Genomic DNA, 19,526 nt, shown 5'->3' on the forward strand with positions numbered 1-19,526 from the left:
GAAGAAGAAGAAGAAGAAGAAGAGAAGAAGAAGAAGAAGAAGAAGAAGAAGAAGAAGAAGAAGAAGAAGAAGAAGAAGAAGAAGAAGAAGAAAAGAAGAAGAAGAAGAAGAAGAAGAAAGAAGAAGAAGAAGAAGAAGAAGAAGAAGAAGAGAAGAAGAAGAAGAGAAGAAGAAGAAGAAGAAGAAGAAGAAGAAGAAGAAGAAGAAAGAAGAAGAAGAAGAAGAAGAAGAAGAAGAAGAAGAAGAAGAAGAAGAAGAAGAAGAAGAAGAAGAAGAAGAAGAAGAAGAAGAAGAAGAAGAAGAAGAAGAAGAAGAAGAAGAAGAAGAAGAAGAAGAAGAAGAAGAAGAAGACATCCAACACATGTAGTGTTCTTATTGTTCACATGGTAATAAGAATAAGAACGTTGGCCGGGAACGGTTCCTTTGTTCTATATCATCGCATCTCGCTCCTTCATATTATTTTCTTTTATTTGAGACGTGTAAGAGCATGTCATGATCACGATACGAATCAGTCAAGTTTAGGCCTTATTGTTTCGTTTCCATGCACAAGATCCGAATTTTGATGTTGATACTTTACGTTTACGGAAGTACCTGTATTGACATGGTAAACCTCTCGACAGAAGTTCTCTTCCTATGAAACGATTTTAGTCACTTCCCTGTGTGCAATACTTCCTGGTTGTCTATCTTGTCTCTTGTAAACCTGATTGTTTCTCGTACAAGATATGACAAGTAAGTAATTTGCTTAATGACGGAGTCGTGCATTAAGTTGTCAAAATGTGACAATGAACTGGGGGAGTTAGTTTTTGTCTGATGTGGGCAGGGTTCAACTTGAATGGCTAAGGGAGGGAATGAGAATCCTCCCTTGTTGAGATGCTAACTCGGTTACGACCAAACATTATTGTCATTATATTAATATTTATTTTCCATATACAAATGCAATATTTGAAAATCTAATTAATCTCTTATTGCTCGATCATGATGAGTAGATTCTGTAGGATTAGGATAGGCGAATTGAGATGAAACAACTCCTTATGCCTTGCAAATCAAATTCCTTTCGTGATGATCAGTTTCTAAATTTGAAGTTTAAAAATAATCGTTATGTTTGGCGAGATTTGAAAGGTTGTGGATATCAATTCCGATTTCACAAACCAATTATTATTGTAAAGAAAAATAGACTGCAGTCAAACAGTGATAAAAATAAAATGATCACCCATAAATGTGAGTTAAGTTTGTGATGTGTGATGTGAACTATGATGATTGAAGTGAAGTTCAAGTAATGTTTTTAATTTCACCTATTGTTATCATCATATCTCAATTTTGCTCTTATTTATTGTTTGTGTAGTGGTTATAACTTATGTGTAATTTACTGTTTGATCATTATATGTTATTAATTAGATGCCTACTGATGACTTGAAGTTTGTTAATTTCTAAGGCCTCTAACTCTAAGGGATTTTAAAAATCCTTTGCAGTATTGGGCACGCCCCTTCTACTTCTATTGAAATAAAATATCCTCCTGTGGATTTTGCAGTTTTAAGTATAATGTCAACTACTTTTCATTGATTTATTGTACATTATTATTCGGTAAGACCTTTGTGTAATTCCATCAGCGTTTGATTTTGTATTGTAGTTACTGACGCTGTCAACATTTAATTTAAAAAATAAAAGAATAAAGCAAACTTTTTACAAATTGGCAATTTGGACTCGAGTCTGAATAATCTCCCGTGGCTATTCAGACTCAAATTCCAATGTGTGTGTGCATACAGAGGAGTGGATGACATAATGTGGGCAGTAAGCAGAGGGTGGAACTGATAAAGAAATATAAAAAGTTCAGAAGAAATTTTGTTTTGCCCATATCACACTGACTTAGCTCATACTCATACCCCTACTTTGGAATGTAGAATCGAGGGATTGTTGCCTGTCGAACACTATCTGGATCAGAATATGTAATTTTTAAATGATTTATTTTTGTCCTGATTTTATTTGGGACATCGTTATAAGGTTGTTAGAAAAGCTTTTCATTTATACAACAGTTACTGTGCCTGACATTTGTTACTTTTGAAGAGTTTTAGCTCTTTTTCTTTTTAATTTCTATCTGGACTTTCAATTTATCTATGATTTTGTCTTTCTCGTCAAATAAAGCGGGTTTAGACTTCTTCTTCTTCTAGGTTCCATGCCTGGTCCAGGCTTCGGATACTGCATGAATTATCTCTCTCCATTCCTCCCTGTCTCTTGCTTTTTCAAACAGCTCTTGGATTGTTAGGTTGGTGAAGCCCTTCAGTTGGTCTATGAGTGTTTTTCTTTGTCTCCCCCGGGCGCGTTTACCAGGTATTTTTCCACAACTTGCCAGGTATTCATTCTTATCTTTCCTTACTATGTGTCCGAAAAAGGATAGTTGTCGATCCACTATTAAGGGCATTAGTTTCCTTTGTTGGTATGTTTGTTTTAGCACTTCTTCGTTCGTTTTGTGTGCGGTATACGATATTCTCTGCATCCTTCTCAAGCACCACATTTCAAAAGCTTCAATGTTCTTTTGTGTTTCTGCATTTGTAGTCCAGCTTTCGCATCCGTAGAACAGGATTGGCCACACGTAGCACTTCAAGACTCGGAATCTAATCCCGAACGACATCTGTTTGTTTTTCAAAATGTTTCCCAGGTTTAGACTACCTTTTGATATATATTAAAATCGTAATCTTGATTTACATTGATTTTATGTAATTATCAATAATTAAATTATTAAAAAAAAAACAACAAACAAAAACTATACTGCCATGGGAGTCTATTCAGACTTGAGTCCGAAAAATCTGTTCTTTACACATGCACATTGGAATTTGAGTCCGAATAGCCATGGGAGACTATTCAGACTCGGAGTCCGAATAGCTGCAGCCATATGTCAACTTTTTAATGTTTTCTACAGTGGAAGCTGTGGTGGAGTTTGAGTACCAGGCAGAGCAAGAAGATGAATTGACTTTGAAAGTTGGTCAGGTGATTACGAATGTGCAAACTGCCGAAGGTGGATGGTGGGAGGGGGAACTTCATGGCGAAAAAGGAATGTTTCCAGAAAATTTTGTCAAGGTGAGAACTTTGAAATAGAATCAATGTGTAAAGTTGATTTGACTATATAAATAATAAATTTTCAAGAAAATCCAGCTTTGTTTGTCATGCCTATAATTTTGATTTTTATTTTTCATGCAAATAAAGTGGTCATTAATTTATTGTGTAAAATTTTTCTCATCTTTATGTCTTTGGAATATTCTGTCAAAAATTATTTTGCGATTTTAATAGAATTTATAAAGGGTGCAGAATAAATTAATCCAAGATTTTTATTTCTTTTTAAAGATTGCATATCTCCTGAAAGACTTTCCATCCAATATATAAGCAGATAAAATGGTTACCTCTGTCCATTATGCAGATTGTAGAGAAAAGGAAAACTCCACCATCCAAAAAAGAAGAGAAACGTGAAGCCACACAAAGGAAGTCAGTTCGAGAACTTGCCAGTAAATTCAAGGATGGAGTTCCAATGGGACCTGCACCACCAAAGAAAAAAGGTTTGTTTTCGTTTCTTTTTTTTGTTGTTGTTGTTGCTGTATTTCTCATGGTTTTCTCGGGTATGAAAGCTAGCAATAATGCTGCAACAAATCGGTTGTATTATTATATCTTTATTGATTATTTTTTCTGTCATGATAGGTTCATTTTTGTCTTCTAGCACTCATAGAGGAGGTAGAAAACGGTAGGGGCTGCCTGAAGCCGGTGATCGTAAAGTATAACGAAAGAGTTATTTGTTTTCCACGTTTATACCCGAAACGTCCATTGTCTGTTTTGTTCCCATACGAAGCCTCTCCATTTTCACTCTTTCGTTAGTACTCATAAAAGAGGTAGCACATAAATAAAAAACTGAGAATTTTTCAGATTTTGTATTGGTTACAATGTCTGCAACGGGCAACAGAACATGAAAAAAATAAAGACCTTTAACTTGTTTTCAGTTGATTTATATTTGCTTGCCAATGAAAGTTCCCACAGCTTGGTTGGCATCGTAACATTCATTACATCAGTTGTATCACAATGATATATGTTTTTGTTTTTTCATTTTCATTTTGCATCAAATATTTTTATATCAGATTTAAAGGCCAGTAAATTATTATCACTAAAAAGATAATGATTTCATAAAATATATGTTGCTTTGATTCTGTTTTTTGTATGCATGCTTATTATGTATCATGTAGTGTCGTGATTTTTAATTTTGTTTTTTAAAAACATTTTTATTCTTATTTTTATTATGTAAAGCGCCGCAGAGCACGATTAACGTGGATGTTTAGGCGCTATATAAATTCATTATTTACTTACTATTTACTTATTTACTTTTTCTCCTTGATTTAAAGGGTTTAGGCCTTTTACACAGTTATAAAATGGTCTGAAGGCCATAATATTTTAAATAGAATCTCATCAAATTTGACTGTCTGCATGGGATGAACTATATATAAAAGCTAGAATTTTAGTTCCAATAAATAAATTGTCCTGAATAGTTGATATTGAAAGCTGATGGAGGACAGAAGTCACTGGTAATCCCTACTGTCAACCTTTAGTGTTGATGAAACGCCACAGAGGATTAAGTATAGTAAGTAAGAGTAGTTGATATAGAGATCTTCCTATATTTTTTTTTTACGGGAGATAATGAAGTATTAATTTGTTTATTCTTTTTGCTTTTCATTTTAGAACACAAAAAATTCTGCAAAGTTTTATTTGAGTACAAGAAAGAAAACGACGATGAATTAGAATTGAATGTTGGAGATATTGTTGAGTTCCACAAACAGGTCAGTATCAGACATTTCAATTAGTCATTTTGTTTATTTCATTGCTCAATTTTAATTTCCAGAGTAGTTAGTTAAAGCACAAAAAGAAAAGTCCAGAAAAGGCCACTCTAAGACATATGTTCTAGTGTTATATTTTATGCCTAAAAAGTTATGCATCAAGTTGTACACAAATAGTCAATTATGTTTCGATTTGATGTTACTTTTTTGTATGTTGAATTCCTCGACCCTAAGGCAGGTGTTGAATTCTGTTCTTGATTTGATGTGTATGTGCTATGTGTTTAACATTGAGAAGAGGTTTGCTTCAAAAATAGGTTTTAATCGCCTAATAATTTGGAAAATCTGTCTTTATATTTTGATCTACATATCATTAATATTGATATAGATTGGATATTTTTAGCCCTATATGCCTTTTTAGGAAAGTTGCCAAGTCGTTAAACAAGCATTCTTACTCTTTGTTGTTTTGTTTAATAAAAAAAAGTAAGTCATTTGAGCTGAGAAGATTGGTTAACATAACATGGGTAAGATGCTGCACATATGATAGTATAATATATTATTTAAAAAAAACAAAGCATCTCGACACCATTTCTAATGTATTATGCAAATATACTTTTGACTTTTCCAGGTTGAGGAAGGATGGTGGGAAGGGACATTAAATGGTCACCATGGTGTTTTCCCATCCAATTTCGTTGAAATGATGGAAGATGAGCCACCAACTCCAGCAAATGAAGAAAAACCTGCGGCCACTACTACTACTACAACTACTACAACTACTCCTAATACAGCTGGTAGGCTATCTTATTAATTCCGTCCTTCAGAACTCCATTTTGATGAGATAAATACTATTTAGTATATTGTATTCAGGTGTGAATGAACTTGTACCTGAACATAATTTACTCTATCCATGCAATATTTTAAAAAATGAAGTATTTTGCAATGGTTCAGGTTCCTTCTGGTTCACGTCTGTGAACCATCTAAAGGTTAGCAAACATTGCTATACTATCTAACATGCGTGACTGGAATTGGGACAAATAGAAGCCCCTTTCTTTTACAATAGCTGTGTACAAAGATAAATTTATGCTAGTTTGGAAGATCTGTGAATTTTGCATCAACTGCGATAAGATGAGGGAATTCATGAGTAAAAACCTTTTATTTAAAAAAGTCTGTCAGATGCCTTGTCCAAGGGTTCAAAGTGATCCAAATTGAGAGAGAGGGGGGGGGGGGTTGATCCAATTATTGGAACATCCTAATTTTTAAGTGATAATCAGAACCCTGCATTGTGTCATACCACATCAGTGAATCACAAAAGAAATGAATGTGATAGATTTTATACAGTGGGGATTACTCTCCTGTCTCACTATCTACTATAAATTATAGTATAATCTTGACTTTCCTTAAACTTTTGGTAGTCTCTCATTACTCTCAGATTTTTGTTTGGCAAACACTGTTGTCATGTGTTGTGCGAATATTGCTTTGTTTCAGCTCCAAGTGAAAAGGAGGACAATTTCCACACAATCAAAGGAAAGAAAGTGATGGGAGTTGGGTTGGGAAATATATTTGGGGAGGGACCGATCAAACTCAGAGCAACAGGAGCCAAGAAGGATGAATCATCTGTTAAAGTAAGTTGGCTATTTCAAATTTGCTTTCAAATATTCCTATTCTTATTGTCTTTTTTGTCTTTGATTATGTTTGAATGAGTTGAAGAAGGTTGTTAATTCATACAGAAAAAATATCTTTTCTGTCGATTAACGGTTAAAGTTTGCAATATAAATTACCAAATTTTCAAAAGGTAAGACTCTCATCACCAGGGAAGCACAACTTGTTTCAGTTTGGATTCATCACTCTTTGTTTATTTTGATTTTGTTCAGGAGCCACCCAAACCCAGCAGACCCCCTGAGCCAGAGCCTATTCCTGCTGCTGCGAAGAGGGAAAAAACAAGTAAGTATTCAGTTGTTTTTTTTTTTTTTTAAGGATGAACTGAATCATGAAATATGGTGGAGGTGAGAGTGTCTGAGTTACGAAAGAAAATATGGTGCTGATATGGAATAATATTCCTTTAGAATCTTTTATAGGTATAGGCTTTATCACTGTTGATATAGAATATTTACAAAGTATTAAAAAACCCTCCCAAAAAATATGTGCATTTCTGTATCACATTTTCAATGAACTTAACATTTTCAGCGGTGCGTTGTACATTTCTTCATGTATTTCTTAAACAGGCCATATAGAGACGAGTATCCATATAATAGTTGTCTTTTGTGCGGCTATGTGGTCTTGTGGTATGACACTCGCTTTCGGATTGGAAGGTCTCGAGTTCGAGCCTCAGTCGGCGCATAGTTGAGTCCTTGGAAAAGGCTTTTTACTCACATTCTAAGTTGATTTCGTGCTATATAAAAGCTCGTTTTTTTTGGATTTTTTTTTGGTGCATTTGTTTTTTTTTATTGTTTTTTTTTGTAGTAGCACTCTTATCCACGCTCCTACAATATCTGTCAAAGCCAACAGCAATATGCTCAATTACATATGAGTCATGTTATGTGTTTAAGTGCTTTATTCAATGACAGAATTCTAGTGCTTAAATTTTGCAATCATTATCACCATACCATTGGCATCCTCGGGCATTAACCACTTTTTCAACACCCTTTGGCAAGGATTCTGGTCAAAATTAGACCTAACTACTAATACACAATGTAGTGGACAGGGTGGGGACTGAAAATAATTCTTATATATCAGGTCAATCACCTGAGTCAAATGGCATTTAAAGCCGTGGTAAAGATGGCCCATGTTGTATTCTGTATCTAAAATGTATGCAAAAATTTTTTACTTTCATTACCGACAATTGTACTGAATAAAAGTCCCTTTTCAGAGTGATGTGATTGAAAATATTTTCTATTTATTGAATGGACTCTGTAATTTCTTTCCCTAGCCCCGGAGCGTGCTATTGTCAGATTTTCCTATGCAGCCGAACAACCTGATGAGCTCTCCTTGGTTGAAGGTCAGGTTATCCGTATAGTGGATAAAGAGCTAGAGGATGAAGGCTGGTGGAAGGGGGAAGTTAATGGCAAAGAGGGCGTCTTTCCTGACAATTTTGTGGAGTTGTTGCCACCGGACGAAGTAAGTAAAAGAGTTGATAATTGTTGTAGGTTTATATTCTACAAAAAGCATTACATTAGAATAAATAGCTTTTTTAAACTTGGTTTTTAACCTGACAGAAAATTTAGAGGTCCATTTTTCTACATGATTTTATGTCTTTTGTTGGCCCGATGTAGAATGAAATAAGAAGAGGACAGAATATGTTGATATTAGAATATAATGTTGTTTGTTACTTAAGGTCATTTTAAAGTAAGGAGGTAAGAAAGGAAAAGAAAAAGAGCCAGTTATTAAAGAGTTTCCTTTTTTTTTTTTTCAATCAGCCGACGAAACCAAAGAAGCCACCACCCCCATCATCATCAGTGAAGCAGAATAGTCATCTCAAAATGTCAGAGCGATCATCTATGGGGGATGGAGATGACAAGGGGAAGCCAGGTATGTTATTTTAGAAACAGCTGTTAATTGTTCACTTAGGTGTTTTTTTAAAAACCCAGGGCATAGGCATAATTATATTCTTATGTCTTTAAATAGAATTTTGTTGTTGTTTAAGGTTAACTTGGGACATTAAAAATATGATTGACAAATCTCGGAAATCATTGCTGATAACAGGCTTGCATTCCTATTAACCCGTCTTCAGCATTCAGCTAATTGAACAACAAAAGCTACAAGGGTTTGAGTGCTACATGTAATTTTTTACTTTTTGGAACTGTTATTGGAAGATAAATATTCATTTTTGTTCAATACTTTTTACAGTTTATGGTGAAACACATTTTATTATTCGCTATAACCTAGCTATCAGTTTCAGTTTATCCTAGATTTCGTGATTACATTGTGTTATATATTGTAGATTTTGTTTTCTCCTCTGTTATAATTCTCCAATATTTTGTTACCAATGATTATCAGATGGTGCGCCACCGGCATCGTCCTCTAAGAAGCCACCAGGCCCTCCTCCAATTGGCAAGAAACCCAGCAGTCAAAAGTTTGGGGATGGTGCGTTACCTCCTGGACCCAAGCCAGACCCTGTCCCACCAGCCAAACCAGCAACTGGTCCCAACCGGGGGAAGGAAAACCACTCAGACCATCACATGAATAATGAAGGTAAGAACCGTATTAATTTGATTGGTTATGTTGGCAATACCAAACGTTTGTCGCTCACAGTGTGGAAAATCGGACTATAGGAAGTTGACCTGAAAAATGATCAAAAACACTGTAGAATTATTTATTATTTATTTAATACTGCTGTATTATAGTTCATCATATTTGGAAAAGAACTCCCTTTAAAGGGTATTTTATATTTTTATTCTCCGTTTTTTATGAACAAGGGTAGCAGATATGTGGGAGGGTCTGAAATTCAGTCTCAGCATTTGAGATTGGAAATTGGTTGTAAATTTGAATATCATGCCCAAGAGGTTGGAAATTGGCTTTGATATTCGGAAAACCAATGATCGTACATGGCCATAAAATGCAGACCATGTTGAAGTATGATAATGAAGTTTTACTCATGCTTTTGGAAATATTAATAGTCACATAATTGTATCAACTTGATACTTAATCACCTCTTTCTTATAATCGCAAATGTGGATGATATCGATACCAACTTAATGAATGGCAACAAATGTCTATATTTACACTTCCAGTCGCCAGATGATTCTAAAGCTGGACATTTTCCGATGTTTGAAACCGAAGTTAAACGATAACTGATAAAAATTTTTGCATTTATATTATTTTATTACTGTTACTCTCTCTCTCTCTCTCTCTCTCTCTCTCTCTCTCTCTCTCTCTCTCTCTCTCTCTCTCTCTCTCTCTCTCTCTCTCTCTCTCTCTCTCTTTTTCTCTCTCTTTCTCTTTCTCTCTCTATTCTCTCTCTCTCTCTCTCTCTCTCTCTCTCTCTCTCTTCTCTCTCTCTCTCTCTCTCTCTCTCTCTCTCTCTCTCTCTCTCTATCTATCTCTCTCTCTTTCTCTCTAGCTATGTATAAAGAGATGAGTTATTCTGTTATTGTTTTTGTAGCTGCTGCTGTTATTGTTTTGTTGTTTAAACATTGAATTATAGAAACATGAAAATCTCAAACTTTTGATTTCTTTTAGAATCTGTTGGATTTGATAGTCTTGAATCATCAACCCAGAAGCTGACCCACTTGACGGCCAATAGAAACAAAGGACCCAAGAAAAGACCACCTTCCACGGTTCTCACCCTTAATGTATGCATGCGTGTGGCATGGCCGCTATTTTTATCACAATAATTGCTTAACTTCAATCTTAATACTGTAGAACAATTAAGCTTTTTTTAAAATACCAAAACATCATTTTTGTAACATTTAACACACACAAAAAAGGTAGCAATATTCATTTAAAACTTTAATAGTATTCTTTTAGACCCATTAGGCCCATGGTTTCTATAACTTGGAAAGGACAACAGCAATTGCTTGCTACCCTTTGGATTAGATGCTTGTCTATCGCACACAAAGCCACTGAATCAGTACTGGGTGGACAGGGGGGGGGGGATGATCATAAAATAAACAAATCTCGACTTCAAACGGGATCGATATCGGCCCCTTTATTTTTAAATGCTTTGTAAAAATTTAATTTTCATCAGTTTGTTCACTGCTTCTCAAGGTGTCGACCAAGCATCAAGTTTGTCCACACTTTCTCAACCTTTTAAAAGACTATTTCTGATTTAATTATTTTTTTGGCATCTTTTCATTATAAATGAATATTGATGTCTTTCTGTGTCAAATGTTTCAAAAATGATCTTTTTACGAAGCTTCAAATTGCTTATGTTATGACTAATCTGAATTTTTAAGGTCAAAATTTTTTATATTCAGCATATTCAGGGATGAAATCATTAAAAAAAATAAAATCGTTTTTGCTTCTCAAGAGATTGCTGGTCTTCTTTGCAAGTAATTGTAAAGAATTTTAAACCTTAGTTTTGTTTTAGTTGTTTTTTTTTTTTTCTTAAATATACTTTTCTCTAAGTTGACTTTTTGTTTTATGGAACAATTTTAGAAATTTCATTTTGTCCTGTATTTTTTAGCTATTTTGATTTATGAATCAGCAAAGACAATCATTTGGATCAGATTGCCGGTGCGTTTTACGTTTGATAAAGAAAATCTTGTGCAAACTTTATTTCCGAAAAAGTTGGAAAATGATCTAGATTTAGGACGAACAACAATGCCAGAAAAGTCACATCACACCATCCCTACAGTGTCTCTTTTTTTTTTTTTTGTGACTAACCTCTTTCACAGATCCCTTAGAAAGCATGTCTAGTATTTAGTTGACCTTCCTTTTTACTAATTCATACTGTGTACCTTTTAATGTGAGCTGGCAACATACCTCTTTTTGGCTTAGATGTCTTTTAATTTGCCAACTCTGTTCATTTGATTTGGTTCATAATTGATCAGAATAATCTTTTTTGCTTTGGAGTCGAGTTTTATACATCCTGCTTCAGTGTTCATCAGTAAGTTGAGTTGAGAAAGTTATGATCAAATGAATATGACTGTTAAAAAAAAAAGAAAGAAAGAAAATACTTAACACAAGTATCATTAAAATATTTTTTCATCCAACAACTAAGACAAAATAAATAATAATTAAAATAATTTTTTTTTAAATTGGCATAAGAAATGTTTGATCCTGAAACACTTTGAGTTAAAAATTTAAGTTTGTTTTAAAGCTGTGAGTTTCCTTTTTGATCATAACTTTTTCAGGCCGCTGAGTACTTACTTTAATCAATTGATTTGATAATCTATTTTAAGAATTTGCCACTGCTTCCTGATATTAAAAAAAAATTCTGTCTCATATATATTTTTCGTTACGACCTATTAGATTTTAACTTAATTACACCACAGACATCATTGCAAAGTATTCTTCATTCCAAGTTTATATTTATGCAAATATAAACAAAATGACACTGCCCCCTTCCCCCCCCCCGCCCTTACCCTGACGTGACTGGCTTAAACTTGTGAACCTTGAGTGTCATTTTCAAGACTTCAAGAACAAATAATCTCTGTTCCACAGCGATACAACAACTCTTCTATAATTTACAAATCAAGGTTCCTAAGGTGGTCAGATTTTGCTTTCAGATGCGAACAGAAACAGCAACATTATTTCTGAATTCCATTATTGCATTGATAAAATTAGTATTTGTGCAAGATGTCATATTATTAAGGTTAATCCAATATTATTTTTAAAACATTGATGTTCAAGCCTAAATCATGACGCAAATACATTTTGAATTCCCTCGAATGATATATTTTGGATTTGCACCAAATTAATAAGCCATCATTAAAATAGGAATCAGTTATTTTTTCCTCTAACCCTGCTTTCATGAAACAGTATGTATTTTGCTCACATTAGACAATCTCTTTCCTTTGACAAACTGCTTGAAGAATACATCCTCTACTATTGATATCCCTGATTTTAGCATCATGCAAATGTTTCTGGTTGGAAATCTAAGAAATGAATAACAATAGTCAAATGGAGTGACAGCTTCAATTCAACTCACTCAACCCTAACACCGACTATATCCGTAGTTTACCCGGGGTTACTTTTACCCCGTGCCTATTTATTACATTTTTATGAGACAAATTATAGGCGTAGTATCAAAGCTAATGTTTTTAATTTTTACATGTTAATGATAGTTGATTAAAACTATCTATGTACATGCTCATTTTTTATACATTTTTTTTCAAATTTTGAGAAGTAGCAAAAATCTCTAGGATTGAGTGAGTTAATTCATGAAGACAGATGATGTGGACATTTCAGGTTTCTGCTTTGTCAACGAAACACGATGAATGAAACACTAAAGATGAATGACTAGGTGGGGTTCTTGACCTCCCATATTGGGCAGAGAGGGAGGCACTTACTGTCTTCTATCTCTTTATATCTGTTTTCCAACTTGCTTTCTGTCTTTGTCTTGGAATAAGATTACTTGGTTTTGTCCGGACCCTGGGCGGGTCCTTGTCTGGGAAGGAAACATTCAAATGTATAGTTATAGTTATGGAAGATGGTATTTTTTTCGTTGTAAATCATCTCTCTGTTATGTATTGTTATATTTGTTGTTTTGATTGTATAATGTAAACATTTGAGTGCATTCCTCTTAGTCAGATCCTGTGCTTTTTTAGGTAATCTCAAACTGAGTACATTGATGGTATGCTCTTGGAATCTACATCTGTTCCCTATTTGTATATTTCCCTTTGTCATACTTTTTTCATGGGGGCTTTTAATTGTAATTCTAGAATTTTTTGACTCTCCTATTTTCTTCCTTTGTACTATTGCTGAAATGACCTAAATGTGTTGCAAGCGCCGTAAAACCATCATAAAGAAAACAACAACAAAGACGAATGAGTGAATGATTCTCTCGTCTCTCATTCATTTTTACTGTTTCATTCATCATGTTTTGTTGACAAAGGAAAATCTGAAATGTCCGTATCGTCTGTCTTGGTTTATCCAATTTAAACTTCCATTCCATTTGACTTATGAGTTTTTACATTGACAGAAAATAAATTACTTGAAAACAAATAAATTAGTTTAAAGAAAAAAAAAAAAGAATGCTTTAGTTTACCCAAAAAGCCCCGAAATATGCTTTCCTTTTTTTGCTCTTTTTTTTCTTCTTTCTTTTTAATCAACCATCTAAAAATTTTGGCCTTAGGGAGTTGCAGGTTCAAAACTAATAATGATGATAATTATGATAAGAATAAGAAAGTCCTCTCTTTTCTTTTGGGCAAAGACAAACTTTGATCCCAAAACAAAAGTTAATTCAATCCAATATTGTTTTCTTGGTTCAAATAAAAAGAGGTCAAAACTTAGGGACAACATTGTTATACTAGTGTATCCTGTGAATCCCGTGATTCACCTTCGTTGGTTATTCAACATACAATAAGTATATCTGGATATTCTGAAGTAATGATCTTAAATCATTTTTTCACTTTTCCTTCAACAATTTGTTTCTGATCTAGACTGTTGTATCGAATCACCTACTTTCAAGTATAATTTGAGAAAGTCGGTCTACATTTTCATATCTCTTCTATAACCATCTAATTGATATTATTGTAAAAAAAAGTCATCCTTCAGCGCCCCGTGGAGCAGCAGTTTATCCCGGTCTCTATAGAGTGAAACGGACAATAACCATTGCTTGCTATCCTTTGGATAGGATCCTAGCCTATCACAAGGTACTTTCCACCAGATCTAACAGACCCAGATACCCAATCAATGCTAGATTGACAGAGAGGCCAAAAGAAAATCAAAAAAATCTGGACTTCACCCATGATCCATTTCGTTCCCTTCACTGTGTGTGAGGCGAGTGCTCATCCACCTGAGCTTTTGGGATTATTGTTAGCAGACATGCCAACTACTACGAAAAAATCGTAAAAATACGAATTTTTGGCTTCAACAATAGAAATAAATAGACATTTTTGATTCATTACGATGTGATAAAAAGAAAACTTTGATGCCACAAAGATCTATTCAGGGTTTTGAAGACATATTTAATACTGATAAATGTAAAATATTAATTTGTAAAGTTAATTATAGTGACTTCTATTTCTTCTCTCTGAAAACTACGATTTTTTTACATTTCAAGTTGGCAGGTCTGTGTTAGTAACCTGTTTATTCAATGTCGAAGACAACAATATTTTAATCTTAAAGCCTTTTTTTTTCTTTTTCTTCTTCCTCCTCCTCTTGTTTGATGACATCTTTATTTAGATGAATGAATTTTAAAATCTCTTTATTTTTCCCCTCCACATTTCTGACACGGATGATTGCAACCACTACAAAAATGTGCAGGATGGAGTAGAAAAAGAAATGGACCAACCTGACGGTGGCCGAGTCAATAATGTTTCCTCTTCCTCTGACAAAGCCCACCCACCTCTACCATCCAAAGATATGAAACATGTAAGTGAAGAAAGGTGGTATCTTTCTATACATGTATATAAAAAGTGATGAAGGCAGACTCAAAGTGGAACATGACATTCAAGTAGGAATTTCATGTTTGATGACCGTGGCAGGCGTGTAAATCTGCTGTTATAGATAGAATGAAATTGATGCCACTCATCTCTTTGTTATTGTTTTCAGCCAGCCATTTTTATGAGTAGTTCTCACTTTATTCTATCAATCAGACTATAAACATTCAAGGTGTGTGTTGGTTTAATATATCAGGCCAGCAGATGTTGTGAGCATTTTGGCTATTATTAAATCGAACAGCATCAATTGTTATCATTAGTAATAATAATGGGACTGTAACTAAAGCATAAAACAAACAAGTTTATTCCTAAGCTCTAACTTTTCATATAAATCCCTTTTTGTTTTTCTTTCTCAAAATGATTTATGAGTTTTTGCAGCTTGAGAATTTCAATTCCAATTCTCATTGCAGACTGGCCATGTTGAGCCATCTCCAGTCCAACACGTGCATCATCCTCGTGAACCCTCTCCCCAACACAGCCGAGCACCCACCATGGCCCCTCCTCCATCAGCCACCGTCTCTACACATCCACCACAACGACCATCTGAACCTACCACAGGTATGAACACATTTTTAAATTGACATGCTTATTCAGGTAAGCATAATTCCTCGGTTAGACCATACTCAATATCCACATGCTTTGTTTGCCCCTTTGCCCTAGCGGGCTAGGCCTTATGAAAGCAATTTTTATTCATTTAATACAGTACAAGGCACTGGTTAGGCATTACTTTTGTGGAAAGCACTCTTATAATAATCATCACAGCATACAGTTGGGTACTTAGTCACATTTGAGATGAGTAGAATAAATATGAATAAAGTGCCTTACACATGGCTCTCACCAGAATGATGATACGATAATAGGAAAAGACAACAGTCCACTTTGCCACTGACATGTCTATTTCTATACTGGTAATCCAATTAAACTGAATTGTCATTTTCTTGATCCAAATAAGGACGCTGGTTTAAACACTATGGTATGTCAGTCCGGGGTAACTTGATTTTTCTAGTTTAATGTTTATTTGAATCATAGTGTTTTCGTGATTTTTTTTTTTTCAATTACCAAAATATAGGACACAAACTTACTTACTTACTTACTTAGGCCGCCCCTTGGGGCGCCCAACATGAGCCACAAGTCTTCGCCATTCTGTCCTGTCCTCCATAAGCGTACGCAGCTCCCGGGTGTTGTCCATTCCTGTGTCATCTAGCAGACAGTCAATGTAAGTTTTATTCTGCCTGCCTCTGCTTCTGGTTCGCTCAGGTGGTTCCCATAGAACAAGACTGCTTGCAATCTCCTCCTTGTGTCTCCAGCAGTGCCCTGCAAGTCTCAGTCTTCTCTTTTGGATCTTCGAGGTCACTGGGGGAGGTCATTCTGCCTGCCTCTGCTTCTGGTTCGCTCAGGTGGTTCCCATAGAACAAGACTGCTTGCAATCTCCTCCTTGTGTCTCCAGCAGTGCCCTGCAAGTCTCAGTCTTCTCTTTTGGATCTTCGAGGTCACTGGGGGGAGGTCATTCTGCCTGCCTCTGCTTCTGGTTCGCTCAGGTGGTTCCCATAGAACAAGACTGCTTGCAATCTCCTCCTTGTGTCTCCAGCAGTGCCCTGCAAGTCTCAGTCTTCTCTTTTGGATCTTCGAGGTCACTGGGGGGAGGTCATTGTAGAGCTCTTCATCTGTTATGTGCTCTTTCCAGCTTACATTGAGGGCCATCCTCAGCATACGGGTGTAGCAGCCGTCCAGTTGCTTCTCCAGGGCTTTTGTAGGACACAAAATGCTTTTGAAAAATCATGAAGTTATAATGGATAATAATAATAACATCATTCTTATATTCTGTCATGGATTTAACTAACGACCATTGCAAGGTTTGTTTTTATAATTGAAAAAGATATGGTATCAGTTAATCAATCTGACAATTCTTGCCTCAGCAACAATTCATTGGCTGATGCGGTTCATAGGAGGCACGGACAGGGTACAGGGGAGCAAGATGGATAAGATATTGCAGTGTAAACTCAGCCATTGACTCTGAACCCACTTCAGGCTTTTTATGTCACTTTTTCTTGCCTTTGAATCTGTGCATTCCTTTTAAATCTGATGAAATCTTGGTGTCACATTTTGAAATCATAGTAATCGTAGCACGTTATTTTGAAGAATATCGGCGTTTCCCTATGTGGAGAAACATAGAGATGAAGAATAACTGACAAGCAATTTATTTGTATTTCCTGGAAAATTTGACCTGCAAGGAAATGGATGTTGACATTGTTAAATTAAAACTGGTGATGAACCATAAGGAATAGTCGTTATTACTTTTAATCATTCTATTTTTGTTGGGTTCTGATGTCTTGGTAAAGCATTTGCCTCACAAGCAGAGGGATAAGATTTTCCCCCTGATCGTTCTGTCCACCCAACAGAGATGGGGCAGTTAGAACTGTTGGATTTGGAGAAAAGTGCTTTGGGATAGACTTGGATAGGATGCCAGTCTATCGCAAAGTACTTCCCTCCAAATCTAACAGACCCAGCTACCTATTCACGTCTTGGGTCAAAAAAATAAATCTCAACATCATCCAGGATTGATCTTGATCTCTTTCTGGTGAAGCAAGTGCTCTACCAACTGAACCATCGGAACCCCCTGAAGGCCGTATTAATCGATTGATATTTTATTTCAAGAATAAAGAGTTTTCTAACCAAAATGAAAATCCTACATAAATCGAGATAAAACACCAGCTCCATAGCCTTTGAAGGACTCACTTTCTGTTTTCATCTTAGATAGAGAGTTCCAGAATAGGAACAGATTTTGATTTTCACCAATGTTTTTTTTGAGATGTCTTTAGATATGATTATTTATCCAACACAATGTAATATTATTTTTTTTCTTCTTTTCATTCCCTTTCTATTTTAGCCCCTCCCTCACACACGAGCACCGAGTCAATGCATCAAACCAACAAGCTGATAGAGAGGTTACAGAAGGAATTAGATGAGCTGAAATCCAATTCTGTCAGTCGATCTGAATACAACATGCTACGAAAAGAACATGAAAATCTCAAGTCTGATTTTGAAACACTTCGCACGCAACATTCCAAGAAATTAAGGGAGCTAATGAATGAAGTCGATGATGAGAAGAAGTTGCGTCTTTCCACACAAGTAGAGATAGAGAGAGTTAAGAAATTATTAGCCGAATCGCATGTGTAATTAATTATTGCAGTTATTAGTGCTATATGTTTTTTTAAAAAAAGATAGAAATCTGTACTACCAAAGACTGTAGAGCGGTCTTGTGGTGATCTTTGATGTGATGTGATGACACAAAGGAATGATTGGCTGATGCTGTTGAGAGTAAAAGACAAAATGGAGCATGTTAGAATGGCTTTTATTATGTCTGATTTTGGTCTGCATCAGTAAAAGTAAAAGGAATTTTCATTGAATGTGTCAAAATTTTTATTTTTCATAGAGTAGTTGAAGTTCATTAAATGTGGATTCTTTTGTCAAAGCCGTTCCGGGAATGAGAACTTGTGACCATTCGTCTCAAACTGGTATTATGTTGGAGGGGTCTGATGCTTATAGAATTGAATTTTAAGATTTGTTGTGTCATTTGTTCAGCGCTGGAAGGCTGCTATTCATAGAGCTCTTCAAATCATTGCATTTTATGGCTGTTTTTAGTGTTATTTCTGTAAAGGACGAATTTTATTTCATATTCAGAGGAACACTTATGACTTTGTGCTGCTTTTGATGAAATGTTGTGGATTTATTTAGCAATACTTTAAAGTTTTGTAAATTTTTGCAAGGATTTTATCAACTCTGAAGGATATTTTTGTTTATTTCTATTTTAAGGACAAACACAGTGAGTTATTTTAATCTAATTACAACAGTCAACGATGAATATTGGAAACGACAACACCTTATTATTTTTATAATTATTCACCCCAATACCTGCAAACAATACAACTCACAATTAATAATGCACCAAATTTAGAAATTATGAACACTTTGAAATCTTTTGAATTAATCAAGGCATACAGAAACAAAGAGAAGCCAAAGAAAACATCAAACATAACTCAGTTAAATTAAACCGCAATGATTAAAATTTTTCTAATAATAATAATAACGAAAGGCAGCAAAACTACCATCACTATCAAACATTCCCAGGACATCAGCTGTCCCGAATACATTGTGTGCTTCAAACTGGTGCGAAACGAATCAATTACACTGGCTGCGTGGAATATACGTACTTTAAACCATTTAGGCAAATTAGAAAACGTTATTCAAGAAATGAAAAGTTCCAAATTATCATCCATGGTATCTCTGAAACGAAATGGAAAGAAGAAGGAGTGAAAGAGGATGATTTTGGATTGTATTATGCTGGTGGAAAATATCAAGGGAAAGGAGTAGAAATTCTTTTAGACAAATCAGCATCAAAGTGCTATTTAGATCATGTTGCAATCTCAGAAAGAGCTATTTTAGCAAAGTTGAAAGGAAACCTGTTTAATGTTAATTTCTATTCAAATATATTCTCCAACATTAGACGAAAACACAATTGAGACATTCTATCAAGATATGGAACAGGTAATAAAGCAGTGTAAATCCAATGAAAATCGTTTAATAATTGGCGATTTCAAAGCTAAGGTTGGTAACGAGAGAGTTGAAAATATCGTTGACCCTCACAGGCTAGGTAACAAAAATGAAAGAGGGGAAAGACTTG

The 19,526-nt window shown here is 34.9% G+C and overlaps 1 protein-coding gene across 2 annotated transcripts; it reads left to right on the forward strand.

Moving 5' to 3' along the window:
• The first annotated feature begins 577 nt into the window (after positions 1-577).
• LOC144969001 (SH3 domain-containing kinase-binding protein 1-like) lies at positions 578-18,853 on the forward strand. Of its 2 annotated transcripts, none has more exons than XM_078907935.1 (14): positions 578-729; positions 2,915-3,072; positions 3,410-3,545; positions 4,711-4,808; positions 5,431-5,593; positions 6,288-6,424; positions 6,674-6,743; positions 7,729-7,916; positions 8,216-8,327; positions 8,796-8,990; positions 9,978-10,090; positions 14,670-14,777; positions 15,256-15,403; positions 17,733-18,853. In XM_078907935.1, the coding sequence occupies exons 1-14, from the start codon at positions 723-725 to the stop codon at positions 18,020-18,022; spliced, it is 1,923 nt and encodes a 640-aa protein (XP_078764061.1). In that variant the 5' UTR covers positions 578-722; the 3' UTR covers positions 18,023-18,853. The 2 variants fall into 2 exon arrangements, with proteins under 2 accessions (XP_078764061.1, XP_078764062.1); XM_078907936.1 differs by having other exon boundaries at positions 9,978-10,075.
• Positions 18,854-19,526: the final 673 nt, after the last annotated feature.

The sequence above is a fragment of the Berghia stephanieae genome, chromosome 3 (genome assembly GCF_034508935.2).
Source record: "Berghia stephanieae isolate SIO BIC M18660-M18661 chromosome 3, UCSD_Bste_1.3, whole genome shotgun sequence".
NCBI classification, from domain to species: domain Eukaryota; kingdom Metazoa; phylum Mollusca; class Gastropoda; order Nudibranchia; family Aeolidiidae; genus Berghia; species Berghia stephanieae.